The following is a 17,818-nucleotide window of genomic DNA, read 5'->3' as shown; positions in this document are numbered from 1 at the left end:
ATCAATAATCAATTAATAACTAGATGTTACTCTTGCAACTCATGTGAGTGTGTGTGTGTGTGGGGGGGTTAACATAGCATAAACATGCATACATGACAGATTTTAACAGTATAATAATAATGCAGTATGAGACAGACAGAAGAAGAAGAAGAGGTGGAACAAAGATGAAAGTACCTCCCTCTCTTCTCAGTAGGTGCGTGTGTGTGTGTGTGTGTGTGTGTGTGTGTGTGTGTGTGTGTGTGTGTGTGTGTGTGTTTGTGGGTGAAAAGACAGGAACAGTAGACATCAGTGCACATCAGTGTGAAGACTGTGACATCCTCTAGTTCTGTGCATGTAAGTACACTTTGTTGAAAAATGTATGATAAGAAACCATGCATCATTTGAGTTTGGAGAGTATAGGTTATATTCCAAAAACTTGAAGGAGAGAAATTGTATTGTTTTTACATATTAATATGTATTGTGTATTATTGTTAAAATAATATGTTCATTTTGAATTTAATGCCAGCAACACATCTCAAAAAAATTGGGACAGGGGTATTTTGACCACTGTATTACCTTTCACAACATTCTGTAAATGACTAGGAACTGGGGAGGCCAGTTGCTAGAGTTTTGAATATGAAATGTGGTCCCTTTCCTGCCCGATATAGGATTTCAGCTGCTCAACAGTCTGGGGGTCTTCTTAATCATGCATTTCAGGTCTTATTAGAGGATTATTAGACAGGTCTAGACAGGCCATTTTAGCACCTGGACTCTTCCTGTATGGAAAAATACTGTTCAAATCATATGTGAAGAATTCATTGTATTGTCTGGATGACAGTATATGTCGCTTAAACCCTGTCCACATCATTCAGAACTAGAAAAGCACTCAGAGTGCAAACCTCTAGCAAGCGAACACATAACCGTCTCTGCATCCAGACAGTGAGACAGATCACTCTGAAAATGTGATCGTTTCTTCCTTGGGTCATTTCAATTTCATCGAATTTTTTTTTTTCTTGCCAACAAAGACAGACAGACAGACAGACAGACAGACAGACAGACAAACCAACAAACAAACCCAGATGAAAACATAACCTCCTTGGCGGACAATTAATTGTGCCAAGCCAGATGTTCAAAATGCCCATGCTTATGAACCTCCACACCATCATGGATGCTGCGTTTTGCACTTTAACTAGTTGGATACACTGGACAGTTCTTCTTAGCATGGTAGAGTTTACACTATCACACATGGATGGAGAATTAAAGTATACTCATAGACAACGGTTATCAGTTTTCCTGAGCCCAAATTGACTTGCTTTAGAAAAAGGCCTGGTTTGAATGCGGTCATCTGAAAAGTACTGTAGTAGTAGTAGCAGTAGTAATATTGGTGTGGTTGTTGTTGTTTAAAGCATTTTTTGTCCATCTCTCTTGACAGGTTTTAGGACTAAATCAGTTACTGTTACAATGAAGTCCCATATTCTGATGCTGGTCATGGTGACTACAACAATGGTACTGTATGTAGGCCTACTATGTGTTTTCAGCACACATTGTTTATATCTGGAAGTGTTAAATAGAGCCACTGTCTTTCAATCACCATAAATATTTGTATCTACTTTTCTGAAGGGTTACAGGGTGCTTGATCTACATAAGGCATGGCCCTTAGATATGGCACCCAACTCCATTGATGACGCCTACACCACCTGCACAAAGAAAATGTCCAAGAAGATCTCAGATTATCTTAAGAGTGACATGAATGCAAGTACTGATTTTAAAAAAGCATGGAACGCTGCAGTGAAGAAGTGCAAAAAGCCAGAAAATGGTCTGAATGTAAACCATGCGATTGCCATCCGAGTGTACGTCAGCGGGGGACCTAATGAGATCTACGGCAAGTTTAATGCAGCTGTGCGTACCGGCAGGGATATTTACAAAACCAAATTCAGCTACAAGGCTCTCCACTTCCTGCTAACTGATGCCCTCAAGCTCCTGAAGGAGAACCAGAAGCAGAAAGAGAACCAAAAGCAGTGCATGACCACCTACCGTAGAACCAAAGAGGACTTTGACAAAAATGTCGCCAAGAAGGAGATCCGATTCGGAAGCTTCACATCCACCTCTCTCCGTGATGATCTCGCCCATTTTGGCCAGAAGTCCTGCTTCAAAATCTGGACCTGTCATGGTGCTGCTCTGGGGAATTACTCACATTTGTCTGAGGAAGAGGTTTTGATCCCACCCTATGAGAAATTTCTTGTTGAGAGTGTTGAAGTGCTTAAAGAGAAAGTGCGATGGTGTGATGTAGTGTACACACTGACCAGCACTGGTACTCTGAGTAATTTGGATTGTGCACTAATGCAAAACAATGTGTAGGGCAATGTAATGTTAATGCTTCCTCATTTCAATGCACAGCTGTTGACTTAAAGATAAATACATTTTCTAAAAAATGATTCTCAGTTGTTGGCGGTTGTATGTGCTAAAAGCTTGATGCCATACTGAACTGGAAGGAAACCACTGCCTTGTCATCTCTCCAGCAGAAACCACACTGAACCATCCAACAACGCTAGTGTGCCTACAGTATGTTCCCACGGCCATGTTCCCACAACCCTATGTTACAGTGCACAGCCTTATGTTCCATAATTTCCATGGGGTTTTTTCTTTATAAAATTAGGCCCTTTTCCCACATTCCCTTCATCAATTTGCATCAGATTTTATCCCCATGTCTCCCAATTTGGTAGTCAATTACACCCCTAACCCTAGCCTCTTTCTTAGAAATTAGAAAATATCTTGAGAGAACATACATGTAGGGCTGTAGAACATAAGGCCTTATTTTCCAAATTTTCAGTAAAAAAAAAATAAATCTTAGAAATGTGGGAACATAGGGCTGTGGGGGCTGTACACTAACTGCACTCTCTTCGTGCTGGTCTTTAAACATTTGATTCATTTCAAGAAAAACCTGTTGCTCAGAGAGCAATTGCCTCTCCTATGTGTGGAATGGCCTGCTGGGCTTTGAAGAGATGTGTAATGGAGTCCCACCCTACACAGGTCAATGTAATCTGTGCCTCTCTGTACATTTCAGAGATTGGGGATGCTTCCAAGGTTCTCACAGCAAGCAAATATTGTGCACCTCCCCAGTCTACAGAGCACCAATGCAGTTGCCATCCTTCATAAATGCTGCTTTCTGTGCTCCTGAGCAGCAGTGTCTTGCACTGTACACAGACTTACGGAGAGCTCACCCTGCACATGAACACCATAAACTTTTGCCCAGTCAGCTGCATAGCAATACATGTCCTTTTAGCTTGCCCTGTATGTGTCAGTGGCACACCTGTAAGGAGGGTGAAAATACAATGCAGGAAGGAACTCATGCTGCCCTCCCTGCCACAACACCATGTCAGCCACATGAAGAATGAATATGTTCAAATTCTTGCTTTTGCTACAGTCAGTTGGTGTTTAGGGAGCGTACACACATGTTAATAACAAACAATCGGCCATGTGCCTCCACACATTTAAGTGTGACCCATATCGTGATTGTCAAAGGTTTTTATTTTTTATTTTTTCCCGTCATCTACTTCCTGAATTTTTGGTCAACGGTTCCTGGGACACCTTAAAGGGATAGTTCGGATTTTAAGACACGAAGTTGTATGGGTTCCCTGTCAGCAACGTAGTGCATCAGCACTGACTTACCCCCGACAGCGTCCTGTGAGCCGAGATCCAGCCGGTTTTTGATCGTTTTTGATGCCGGACTATTTTCTTCAGCAAGTTTCTGGGGTCACGAAAGTAAAGTGTTTTTCTTCTCAAAACCATATGCGTTCAACAGAGTGATATATTTGCACCACAAAAACGTTGTCCAGCTGTCAGTAGCGCGCAGTGATAGGAATCGCGAAAAATAAGTAAGTGATAACGAGGTTTGATTTTTTCCTGGACAACGTTTTTGTGGTGCAAATATATCACTCTGTTGAACGCATATGGTTTTGAGAAGAAAAACACTTTACTTTCGTGACCCCAGAAACTTGCCGGACTACTTTCTTCAGCATCAAAAACGATCTAAAACCGGCTGGATCTCGGCTCACAGGACGCTGTCGGGGGTAAGTCAGTGCTGATGCACTACGTTGCTGACAGGGAACCCATACAACTTCGTGTCTTAAAATCCGAACTATCCCTTTAACACCAGGACACATGAAACTTGGTGAGCATGTTGCCCCAGTAGGCTTTTATGGAAATGTTTTGTTTGGTCCCTGGGGGCCACTCCACCCCTCTGCTGAAAAATGACAGTTTTTCCTAATTAACTACCTGAACCGTGGCACCGAGGATGACAAACTGTTTGTGGTATGATGGTCTCAAGAGCCCGCATCAACTTACCTTATAACCAATCATTTGTGATTTGCACCCCCATGATAAAATGCAATATCATATTGCTTCAATCTCCCCTATCTTCAGATGAGATGTTATGAACTGCACCAAATGTCACGTGTATGATTATCCTGACATCCTCTGGGAGTATGCCACATTTTGTGGAATTTCTTCCATGGGGGGCTATAAAATAAATTAATTTATGTGTACATTTAGTGACTGTACACCCATCAGCCTGTAGATGGTAGCGAAGGGTTGCTCTGGTTGTTCAATGCTACTGTCTAACACACACACACACACACACACACACATGCATGAATACACGCACACACACACAAGCACAGACACACACACACACTTATGCATGGCATGCACACGTACCAGCACACACACGTACATAAAAATGTACACAAACACATGCACAAACACGCCCACACGCATGCACACACACACACACACACACACACATACACACCATTACCCCCCCTACACACACACACACACAAGTATACACACAGAGACACATAAAACACACACACAAGCAGGCAAACAGGCACACACACGCACACACACACACCATTGTCCCCACTAAACACACTCACAGTGACAACTCACAGACAGAGAAGCACTCATACACAAAAGCAAGCGCACACATGCACACACTCATTTACTTACATAAAAGTTGCAGTAGGGGATGGAGTAGATGATGGAAACAAAAGTGTGATTTATATTTGCGAAGAGAATGTGCAGGACTGAGAGGCAGTCATATTGTGTACAGCTTTGCGGTACATCTAGTTTAGCACATCATGCTAAGAGCAGATCTGGGTGGTTGACAACGTGTTGCATTTGGTCTTTACTTTTCTATTTCTTAAGAGACATTACTGTAAAGAGAATCAGAATCAGCAAATGTGGACACCTCAACAGGCACAAGCAAGATGCAATATACAATTGAAGAGGGTGAGAATAATGTTGCTGCATGAGGCCCATTGTTTCACAGCAAGCCAGTGACTCCCATGAAGATCAGAGAGTAGTGTTGGGGGCAACATAACTGGGGCAGTTTGTGTGTCCTTTACAAGGTCAACTGACTTTTACTGGCACTTCCGCAATTACACCTGCAAGTGAGGTGTGAATATACAATGCAAAACAAGACAAAGCAATGATGAAGGAGCTGACGCTGGCTTGCCACAACACCATGTCACCAACAGACATTCTTGCTGCATGAATACATATTGTATGATGCAATTTGGGACTTTACTTGCTTTGGTCATATGAGTATTTGCACACGGCACAACACATTCTATTATAGCAGGGTCCCCGCGGGTCCTTAAAAAGTCTTAAAAAGTCGTATTTATTTTTTTGGATTTTCAAGGTCTGAAAATGTCTTGAATTCTAGAATTTCCGATGAGGAGGTCTTAAATTTCATGTCGTGCCGAGTCCGTTTCGTCAGCTTTGCGAATGTAGACACACTCAAATATTGTGGGTGTTACAATATAACAACACAGTAAAAAGTAGCGTGTGCGTTCCTACAGACGGAGATAGTGTTTCAGAGTGGCAGACGCGAGCCAAGATTTTTAAGAATGCGACTGAAAAATATCCGAGGTTGCAATGGTGCACCTGACGCTTTTCGGGTGAGAGCATACATTTCTTTCGCCTGTTTTCATTGTAGACTATGCGTGCAACTTTACCAAACAATATAGAAGTACTGTAAACCTCCTCGGCTTGGCCCTCTCTCTTTCTCTATCTCTCTCTCTCTCTCTCTCTCTCTCGTGCGCGCTCAATGGACACCCACCCCTCGACATGCGCATCCAAATAAAACATTCACAATCGTGAATAAAGCAATGACTATAGCTAAATTATTATGAAATCCGGTTAGCATCATAGTATGCTGCACATTTTATTAAAACTCTTGCATTCAAGTTGAGTGATCAACTCATCACCAATGTTTTCTAACTCCAAGACTAAAAGGACCTGTCTCAAGGAGAAAAAGTATCAGCCTACCTTGAAACTTAAACACATGTGGGGGAAACTGAACAGTCCAACCAGTAGACTATGATAAGCTAGCCAACTATGCTACTTTGTTTACAATATTTTGAGGCATCAATCAGACAGCTGAATTAAAGAGGTAGGCCTAGAGTTGTAATACAAATAGTAGGCTATATAATCTGCATAAAGTGTGCAGTCATGAATATCAGAAATGTCAGTAGAAAGTAAAGGGGAAGAAAAATGGGGGAGGGGGGGTATTTAGTTTGAATGATTATATATATAATGTGAATGATTTTTTATGAAATATATTTATAAAAAATCATTCACATTATATGAAAGGAGTGCGATAAAAATGTGACCTTTTGCTGTTAGAAAGATATGCAATGAAAAATGTGGGTGCACCTACATTTTGTGCTGGTGGACCTGAAAAAAAAGTTAGGCGCACCAGTGCAACCAACGCAAAAAGTTAGTCGGGAGCCTTGTCCATTTTTTAACTGTGTTTAACTTGTAATTTGCAACTTGATTTGTTTACACACTGTTTGTACGTTATTTACAGCAGTATTGTTGTAGTATTGAGAAGGCAGTTGCCTGACGTGCACTATTTGCACTGTCACTCAAATACAAATGTGCTTTGGTACTTTTTATATATATTTATGGTAATATATATATGGTAATGGTCTTAATTTTAATATAATATATATATGGTAATGGTCTTAATTTTTATTCTTAGAGGTCTTAAAAAGGTCTTAAAAGTCATTAAATTTGTTGATAAAAAATGTGCAGATACCCTGTATAGTGCTTACTTTGCTGTATACGAGGCCAAAAGGTCATCCTGTCACCCTGCCTCTGACTTCACTTTCTGGCAGATCTGTTCTTGGTGTGCGGCCTTGTGTGATTCACTGCCCCCTGCTGGCTGTGAAGTGTTACGGTTACTACAAACTATGGGCCATGCACCCCCAGTTAACAATTAAGATGCTTCATTTAGTGCACCAAAGTCAGAGCATATCTGGCTGGTTAATAACATTTGTTGCAAATGGTGTGTTTTTTCCCCTTAATATTATTATTTCAACAGAAAATTAAGAGACATTTAAGAGAATGTTGCATGAGGCCCATTGTTTCACAGCAAGCCAGTGACTCCCATGAGGATCAGGGAGGAGTGATGATGAGGGCAACATAACTGGGACAGTTTGTGTGTCCTTTACAAGGTCAACTGACTTTTACTGGCACTTCTGCAATGGAGTGAATAAATAAATGAACAAATATCATTCGCAGTCCGAGGTCTACTGCATACGTTTATTTCTGGACTAAAAAATGTATGGACTGCAGTGGTGAACAATTAGATGTCAGATAAATCAACTGGAAAATAAACAGTAAATGTATTATAAATAAATATCTGGTTTTACTCTGTTTCACATTTCTTGAATTTCCCCTTGGGGATCAATAAAGTATCTATCTATCTATCTATCTATCTATCATTTTGAGCTCAACAAGAACATTCTAAATGTAATACAGTATATTGGTTCCTATATACTGTACCTTTGTATCATACTTAATATACAGAGCGCCAGCTGTGGCGCAACTGGCTGGGGCACCTGCATATTTCATATGCACCAGCGACCCGGGTTTGATTCCTGGCCCGTGGTCCTTTCCGGATCAAATCCCTGCTCTCTTTCCTATTAACTTCTTGTCTCTCTCCACTGTTCTGTCAATAAAGGCATATAAAAAGGCCCATATTTCGGCCCCAGTCGGAAGTCCCGCCCCGTGGTCCTTTCCGGATCCCACCCTACTCTCTCTCCCACTCGTTTCCTGTCACCCTACATTGTCCTATCTGATTAAAGGCATAAAAGCCCCCCCCCCCCCCAAAAAAAAGGCCCATATTTCATATTCAAACACATCTCTGAAAACATCATTGAAAAATCTATTTCCCTGCTCAGAGAGATAGAATGTTCAGGAAGCCATTGTTTTAACTTCATTAGAGCTCATAATCATGTAATCATGTAACATTTTGTTCCAGTTTCGACCTGATTGCTTTAGTCTATACAATGATTTCTCCTGTTTGCACACCATTTGAAATTTTACCTCATACCCCTCTGGCTGCATAATCATGTAGGCAGGCAGTAACATCCATCTGATGGAGGATCAGATCCTCCTGAGCAGCCTTCTGCATTAACACTCTTTTTCTCCTACTGATACACTGGTAAGGTTATCAGTAGGAGAAAAAGTTTCTCCATAATCTACATCCATCTCCTGACTATACCCCTTGGCGACATAGCGGGCCTTGTAATTGTTAGATCCATCGGCATTGGTTTTGATAGCATATACCCATCTAGCCCCCACTGCTTTCTTCCCCTCAGATAGAGCGGCCAGAGTAAATCTATTGCTATCCCTCAATGATTTCATTTCCTCACCCATTGCATACCCACTCTCTTGAGTTGGATGAAGTCACAGCTTCTCTGAAAGTCTTAGGTATTAGAAACCATCTTATAGCAATAATCAATGCTGATCTGCACCTGATCGCTCTCCACCCCATAGAAATCTGGCCTCCTTCTCGCTCTACCAGGGTATCTCCTCTATCTCCTCTCTCTACTCAGGGTATCTCCTTTCTCTACTCAGGGTATCTCCTCTCTCTACTCAGGGTATCTCCTTTCTCTACTCAGGGTATCTCCTCTCTCTACTCAGGGTATCTCCTCTCTCTACTCAGGGTATCTCCTTTCTCTACTCAGGGTATCTCCTCTCTCTACTCAGGGTATCTCCTTTCTCTACTCAGGGTATCTCCTCTCTCTACTCAGGGTATCTCCTTTCTCTACCCAGGGTATCTCCTCTCTCTACCCAGGGTATCTCCTCTCTCTATCAGGGTATCTCCTCTCTCTACTCAGGGTATCTCCTCTCTCTACCCAGGGTATCTGGAGAAAGTGATTCTGCTTTGACCTCTGCTGGCTGTATGCTTTTCTGGCTTGGGCCTAGCCTTGTCTCAGGGATGTCACACTTTGTCAGAGTCAGGTCTGGTTGTGCTATACTGCACACAGTCATCGTCATCAGGCACGTCATCAGTCTCCTTTCCCTCAACATTGGAAACCAGTCTGTGTTTCATCACTTTTCTACTGTCAGGGTAGTAGACCATAGGCTGGGCTGTTCTTTGTCATACCCAACAAAGATGCATTTGCCTGAGGTCTCTGCACATATGATAAGTCAGTCACAATCTCACCACTCAACTTTTGCAGGGAAGTCAGTTCTGTGTAGAGACTCACAATGTGGGGCTTACCCTTTCCAGCATAATAGTCCCGAAAGATCTTTAATGCTCCATACCAGTCATCTGCAGCCTCTCGCATGACCAGGGACAAATTTTTGTCATCGAGGAATTGAATCAGTTCGGCATATGCTTCAGCATTCTTTGCTACATCCTCAGCTAGTGCGCCTGCATTCGCACCCTCGGTGGGCCAATTCCAAATTTTGTTCTTCAATTTTGGCCCAAAAACTTTGTATCCACAGTTGTCCACAGTTCATAGTTCTTTTCGTCTCTGTCAAACACTCACATCGCATCTGCACAAACGTCAACACATCTGGGCCTGTAACCTGTTAAACAGAGCTTGACTAGATGCCGGCTACTAAAGAATAAACATTCTTGGACACAGATTGCAGTAAGAACGCACAATCAATTGGTTATTGGTGCAGGTGCAGCCTAAATAGGACATCTCATGGCATGGTCACATGACACACACATGAGAGGAATCCCCATAATTGGGAGCACATTCATTAGGCAATCAATCAATTAGCAAAAGTACAGACCCCTTAACACAGGGCAGGTTCAAAATTCTTCTTCTCCTTTTTGCCCTGTTGGGACTGATTTTCCCAATGACCGCATGGCGTTCTATACATTATTCCTTACTGAAAGGGTGGTACTCTTCCTGTTTCTGTCCTGCTGCAGCGGAAACTGGCTTACACAGTGTTGACCATAATATTTATGATGTCGACTTCTTGTAAAAGGAGCTAATCATTTTCTCTTCACAGGAAGTGCTTGTGTTCGTGCTCTCAGGTGACTGCACCATGGAGGTATTATAAGAACGGGACTGCACTCATGTCTCTGCTGTCCCCTCTGGGTAAGGACAGCATTGGCTATGAGTGTCCTACAGGAGGCGCTTACTCCCAATACGAAACAACTTAGAAAAGGCACACCTCACTGCATTAGAATAGGTGCACTCGACATGTCAAGTCGGCTGCAAACGCATGCAGTCGAAACGTAATTTGAGTCATATGCAGTGCATGCTGGTTAGACGTGTTGTTCGACTTGAAGAAAAGTTGTGATCATGTCACAAAATTGCGACCATGTCACGTCACTCAAAACTCGCGGGATGAAGACACCTGCAGTCGAATCCTGCATTTGCCTTTTCGTGCATGCAACCGGCTGTATCCCGCCCCATGACGTCAGTTCAAGGACTTGATAGGTCTGTTTGGAACAGGTTTGGAAGGAATTAGTCTAGATGGAAACAGGGGTCCACGTGCACCCCCCGGCTTTTTTTATGCCACCTAATTTTTTAGAATCCTTAAAGTGTCTATTTTCAGAATCTGCCAGGTACCAAGTTGAAATAATGTCCCAAAGGCTTCATTTTTAACCCTTTGTTGCACCCGACCGGAACCCGAAAAACCGAATAATTATATAGAAAGAGGCATAACATTTGAAGTAAACAACATACAGAGACAAATGAACACATTTTTCCATACATTTCTAACCCCAGGAATTGAATGAAATGGTTATTTTTGACATTTGACAAAATATTGACCCTATTTCTGGACAAAAATGGCAAAAAATAGCCAAAAATGTGTAACGGATCAACTATCTTTTCGTTTTCTCAAACACATAGGGTGTTTTTTTTTCACTACCATATATTTTTTGAAAGGTCTGGATGTGTGGAATATGAATCTGAATGTTAATATTGAACATTTTGGGTTGCACTACTTGTTTTAGCCCTGAGAATAGGAAAACTCTGAAAAACCGATTTTAAGCAATTTTAGCTGAGATTATCCTAGTCAATTAAAACAGCTTTTAGATGACCTATTATGGACTCAAACTTCACATATGAAGACATAAGCCAAATATCTACCATGCTGCACATTGGTAGGTGTCTAAAATAACATAATGAATACATAATAAGGGCCTATAATGAGCCCATTTCATGTATAGGCCACGACCTATGGCAATTATGCACCCCCAGCCCCTTCTCCTAATAAAATCATGTTTTTTTTTTTTTTTTAAGGTCTCAGTCTGTAGAATATGAATCTAAATGTTAAAATTGAAAATTTTGGTTGCACTAGCTGTTTTAGCCCGGAGAATATAGAACTCCTAAAAAAGCGATTTTAAGCGATTTTAACAGAAATTATCCTAGTCAATCAAAACGCAGGAGGGTGGGATATACTTCTGGATGCTGAAGGCTGTAATCAATTAACTCATTGACTACTGACCAAGAGATTGGCTGTTAATAGTTTCAAAACTACCATAACACAGAAGTAACCTGGAAAAAGCGCTGCCATTTTTCCCTATGGAGGACAGAAAAATGCACAATAGCTATATACTGTACCTACGGCATGGAAAAGAACGATACAGCATGCACACACACACACACACACACACACACACACACACACACACACACACACACACACACACACACACACACACACACATGCACAAGAACTATATAGGCTACAGCATGCACATAGAAACACAATAACTACACTGGCCAAAATTATAATCGCTTAAAACACTTTTGTTTTTGCCCTCCATTTATCATGAGTTGACTAGTTCAAAGAGGTAAGACTTCACGTACTGTACATAAAAGGCCTATTTCTCTCAAATATTGTTCATAAATCTGTGTTAGGGAGCACTTCTCCTTTGCCAGTATAATCCATCTACCTCACAGGTGTGGCCTATTACAGTAAAGGTTAGGTATGGGATTCACGAAACGGCCGGCAGATTTTGAAAATACTCAACTCAAATAGTCCTACCCTTTTTACCCTAACTCCACCCATTCGGAGAACATGGACGCGCATTCATGCATGAGCGAGAATTCAAATGCACGAGAGCGAACCAGGCACTCTTGACAAGGGTAGAGCTGTATAAAATGAAAAGCTGGCATCAGCACAATACGAGCTCTAGTCTCCATACAGTCGCTCACATCAGCTTCCTCCCCAAGCAGGTTGGGTACTTAGCTAGCTAGTTCTACATTCTTTATTCACCTCCAAAGGGTTGTGGTAGGTAATAGTTCCACAAATCCCCGAAGGCAGATGATTTTATACATTACCGTAAAAGCACCAATTAGGCTACTGTCCCTTTTGTTCGTTTCGTTTAGTACACCAAAATAACATTTGATAAATGAACCTTACATTTTTCAGTATCCATAAGTGTGTATATTTGAACAGAACATAGCTACATAGGTACATAGCTTATTTATTGAGTGGGTGCTTGCGTTTCTGTACGAATCCGCCGTCTTAGTTTGTATAGAAATGAAGTGACACATACAACAAGGGCAGACGGGATGTGCAGTAGGCTAGTTGGTTTCGTTTTAGCACTTGCTCACAAGCTTTGAGGATGTGCACGAAAGGGTCACACGATCGTTAGATTGACGAACGAGCTGTGAAATGATGCTAGAGGGTCAAGAGAATAATTTAGCTGGAGTTTTTCAAGCCCTGCCCGTTCCACATATGATTGACGTGTTTTTCCATTTCAGTGCTTCAAACTCAGTGGCTGTAAGTGGCTTAGGAATAGGATTTCAAGTGATTTTGCAAAAATGGCCAAAAAAGCGAATCCCATACCCTACCTTTAAGATGCTGATTAGACAACATGATTATTGCACAGGTGTAACTTAGGCTGGCCACAATAAAAGACCAATCTAAAATGTACAGTTCCATCACACAGCACAATGTCACAGATGTTGCATGTTTCTAGGGAGCATACAATTGGCTGCTCCCTCTGACTGCAGGAATGTTCATTTCTCTACCATAAGCCGTCTCCAAAGGCGTTTCAGAGAATTTGGCAGTGCATCCTAACGGCCTCATAACAGCAGATCATGTGTAACCACACCAGCCCAGGACCTCCACATCCAGCATCTTCACCTCCAAGATCATCTGAGACCCGCCACCCAAACAGCTGCTGCAACAATTGGTTTGCATAACCAAATAATCTCTGCACAAACTGTCCGAAGCCGTCTCAGGGAAGCACATCTGCATGCTCGTCGTCTTCATCGAGGTCTCGACATTGTTATGGTAACTGACTTGAGTGGGCAAATGCTCACATTCAAAGGCCTCTAGCACTTTGGAGATGTATTCTCTTCATGGATGAATCCCGAGTTTTACTATAGGGCAGATGGCAGACAGTGTGTATGGTGTTGTGTGGCTGAGTGGTTTGCTGATATCAACTTTGTGGATCGAGAGACCCATGGTGGTGGAAGGGTTATGGTATGGGCAGGCATGTGTTATGGACAACGAACACAGGGGCATTTTATTGATGGCATTTTGAATGCACAGAGATACCAAGACAAGACCCTGAGGCCCATTGCTGTGCCATTCATCCACGACCATCACCTCATGTTTCAGCGTGATAATGCATGGCTCCATGTTGCAAGGATCTGACCAAAATTCCAGCCAGCCTAAGGCACACCTGTGCAATAATCGTGCTGTCTAATCAGCATCTTGATATGAGGTGGATGGATTATATTGGCAAAGGAGAAGTGCTAACACAGATTTAGACATATTTGTGAACAATATTTGGGAGAAATAGGCCTTTTGTGTATATGAAGTCTTATATCTTTGAGTTCAGCTCATGATAAATCGGGGGGGGGGGGGGGGGGGACAAAAGTGTTGCTTTTATAATTTTGTTCAGTGTAGTTATTGTGTTTGTATTTATGTCACGTATGTCATGCTCAAAACTAGCGCACGGCCTCAACATCATCGTTCTGATTGGACCTGAGGAGAAAACCTGCAAATATACCGCAGACCCAGATGACTTTCTGAAGGGAAATGAAAATTGAACGGAAGTATGAACGAGGGCAGAGCAAGGCTAGTCCACATTGGGAGTGTTTTTATTATCAAATGGATAACGAATGGTGCAACAAGGCGTTCCTATTTTTCTTGATCAGTCATGGGTGTGTTTTGGGCATAACATCCTTTAAACCAGTGAGAATGACATCTGTCAATCCCTTTAACAGCAAGCAGCACGACTTCAAACAGTGCATCAGTGCATCTTGTGACTCTCTTTTTTTACATCTTGTGACGTGCGTTTTCAGCTGCGCTTCTCGCCTAATCACTTTTATACGTCATTGCCAATTTACAAATTATGGTGAATAACTATAATAACTCATTGTGAGATGTATTTCATAATATCTTTATAATAATTATGCTTCCCATTGTAATCGTATAATTTGTAATGTTTTGCATGGTTGTGCACTCTGTGGATGACATAAGTAGGATGCGTTGTGCCGTATCACTGTTGATAATGCACTCTTAAAATAACAGAACAACTTGTCACTGATTTTTGACCAGGTTTCCCTTGGTCAGTAGTGTTATCCATCCAGGCAGTGTACGATACAGGTAGCGAATTTTAGATAATGCGCCAGATCCTTAGGTCGTTAATTGCCACCACACCCCTTGGTGCGTTGCTCAATAAAAGAGAAGCGCATGGCGAAAAACTTGAGACTACTATAGGAATAAGCTTTGCGTTGTGATGATTATACGCTTTCTGCCAGGTTTTGACCAAGGCCTTAAAGTGTAACTGCGCCCTAAAATATGTTTTTTGAGATGTTGATTGATTGAAATTACTCATAAGTGGTGAACTACACTAATACCAGGGTTAATATTGTCAAAAATTAGCCTAGAAATCTAGACGCCCCTAGCGGCAGCAAATGTAATTTGGCTGGCGGGGCAGTCTAGGCACGATCCATTGAGCCAGGGAGCTGAGAACCCCCAGCACCAGCGATCCAATCACAGGGCTTAACATAATGGTGACTGACATGCGACCAGAAGTTGCGACGGTAACGCATCCTGTTATTTGAAAACAAGATGATGATTCGCTTAGCGTTATCCTATTGCGTGGAGAGGGAAGGTTACGCATCCTGCTACTTGAAAACAAGAAGATGATTCGTTTAGCGTTATCCTATTGCGGGGAGGGAATTTGAAAGACAACTGTTTATCCCACCCCTCCGATTGAGCCCTGTCTACGGTGAGTGTCCAGACCCTACATCTTGATGTGGGTCTGACTCGTCAGGCTAGTCAAAAATCGTATTTCCCGATAAAAGCAACATTTCGTACGATTTTGTATTGGAGATATAGCTCTCCACGCCCTCTACAGGTTGAAACATTCCATGGCATTTTGGTCCAAAAATGCTATGCTGACGTAGTCCTGCACTTCTCTGGTGAGTCTACATCACCGGGTCGTTACAAATTAGGAATGAAACGCCCCAACACCTGCTGCCCTGATTAGCCTACCTGTGATAAGCCATGTCTGCAGCACTCATTCCCAGATTGACACGAAATCACCTAAGTTGATTGGCTGCAGCAGTGCTGCACGCACTTCCAAATTTCAGAACATCTTGCCCATTTTGAAAGCCTTAGTTACACTTCAACAATAGTCATTTTAGTCACTTATCAGGAAGCAATATAGGGTGACCCAAGTCATCATATGTGAAGTTTGAGTGTGTAATGGGTCATCTAAAAGCAGCTTTGATTGACTAGGATAATTTCTGTTAAAATCGCTTAAAATCGCTTTTTTAGGAGTTCTATATTCTCCGGGCTAAAACAGCTAGTGCAACCAAAATTTTCAATTTTAACATTTAGATTCATATTCTACAGACTGAGACCTTAAAAAAAAACAAAAAAAACATGATTTTATTAGGAGAAGGGGCTGAGGGTGCATAATTGCCATAGGTCGTGGCCTATACATGAAATGGGCTCATTATAGGCCCTTATTATGTATTCATTATGTTATTTTAGACACCTACCAATGTGCCGCATGGTAGATATTTGGCTTATGTCTTCATATGTGAAGTTTGAGTCCATAATAGGTCATCTAAAAGCTGTTTTAATTGACTAGGATAATCTCAGCTAAAATTGCTTAAAATCGGTTTTTCAGAGTTTTCCTATTCTCAGGGCTAAAACAAGTAGTGCAACCCAAAATGTTCAATATTAACATTCAGATTCATATTCTACACATCCAGACCTTTCAAAAAATATATGGTAGTGGAAAAAAAAACACCCTATGTGTTTGAGAAAACGAAAAGATAGTTGATCCGTTACACATGTTTGGCTATTTTTTGCCATTTTTGTCCAGAAATAGGGTCAATATTTTGTCAAATGTCAAAAATAACCATTTCATTCAATTCCTGGGGTTAGAAATGTATGGAAAAATGTGTTCATTTGTCTCTGTATGTTGTTTACTTCAAATGTTATGCCTCTTTCTATATAATTATTCGGTTTTTCGGGTTCCGGTCGGGTGCAACAAAGGGTTAAAAATGAAGCCTTTGGGACATTATTTCAGCTTGGTACCTGGCAGCTTCTGAAAATAGACACTTTAAGGATTCTAAAAAATTAGGTGGCATAAAAAAAGCCGGGGGGTGCGCGTGGACCCCTGTTTCCATCTAGACTAAATCTCCTCATGACGATTATGACAGGGGTCTCGTTCTGCCTGCTTACCAAAGATTCTATAGCGGAGCAAGATGGATGCAGTTAACACTTTAGGATCAGCACAGCCAGCGTCTGGGATGACACCTGAGCTTGTCAAAAGTGATCCATCTTGTTCTGTTGCAGAATCTTTGCCCCTTACGTTAGAAGGTACTAAAATGAACAGATATGGAAGGGATACCTTCTTATTTGTGATTTCTGGAACAGCGGTAGGCTAGCCTACTGAAAAGGTTTTGATATTCTGCTATTTTATGCTGTTGGTTACATATACACACGGAAAACACTTGATAGGCCTATTTAATTAATGTGCTACAATGCAGGCCTGTAACTGTATGATAACAGTGGTTTATTTAAACTACTTCATATCACTTTATTTCGTCAGTCATCATGCTCATTTTAATGAGTAACAATGAAAGTTAAATACTGTATTTAATGCACACAAATTCCGCGATATCTCCCGCGAGGTCTCACGCGAATCACGTCTGTCAAATTTGCAAAATCGTGTTCGGGACCATCTGCACCTAAAACTTTCGCCCCTCCCGGTGACACTCAAGCTCTCGTTGACGTATGCAGTCAGCCGAAGTCAGCCGTTTCCGAACTCGAATGCACCTAATAGCATGCAGTCCTTGAGCCAGAGGGGGTTGGTCGGTATAACGTTATCACTCCCAACGGTATCGTTATTTTGATGTGAAAATGAATTACAGAATAGTTGAGTTGCCTATGTTTATCAGTTTTGCATTTCATCATTGCTTCACTATATTATGTAATAAATGTTAGTCTACTCTCTGAACAATTTAGCATGTTAATTCTCACAGGTGTCCCACCAATAAAGAGTATGGGCAGTAGAGCTGGTAAA

The 17,818-nt window shown here is 41.6% G+C and overlaps 1 protein-coding gene across 2 annotated transcripts; it reads left to right on the top strand.

Annotated features, from left to right (window-relative positions):
- The first annotated feature begins 272 nt into the window (after nt 1-272).
- Nucleotides 273-2,414, top strand: LOC134100774 (ecto-ADP-ribosyltransferase 5-like). 2 transcript variants are annotated; one of them, XM_062554188.1, is made up of 3 exons: nt 273-333; nt 1,412-1,485; nt 1,600-2,414. In XM_062554188.1, the coding sequence occupies exons 2-3, from the start codon at nt 1,441-1,443 to the stop codon at nt 2,335-2,337; spliced, it is 783 nt and encodes a 260-aa protein (XP_062410172.1). In that variant the 5' UTR covers nt 273-333; nt 1,412-1,440; the 3' UTR covers nt 2,338-2,414. The 2 variants fall into 2 exon arrangements, with proteins under 2 accessions (XP_062410172.1, XP_062410178.1); XM_062554194.1 differs by having other exon boundaries at nt 308-333; nt 1,412-1,490.
- Nucleotides 2,415-17,818: the final 15,404 nt, after the last annotated feature.

This window comes from Sardina pilchardus, chromosome 2, assembly GCF_963854185.1.
Source record: "Sardina pilchardus chromosome 2, fSarPil1.1, whole genome shotgun sequence".
Lineage (NCBI taxonomy): Eukaryota > Metazoa > Chordata > Actinopteri > Clupeiformes > Clupeidae > Sardina > Sardina pilchardus.
This window is presented reverse-complemented; position numbering and strand designations above follow the sequence as displayed.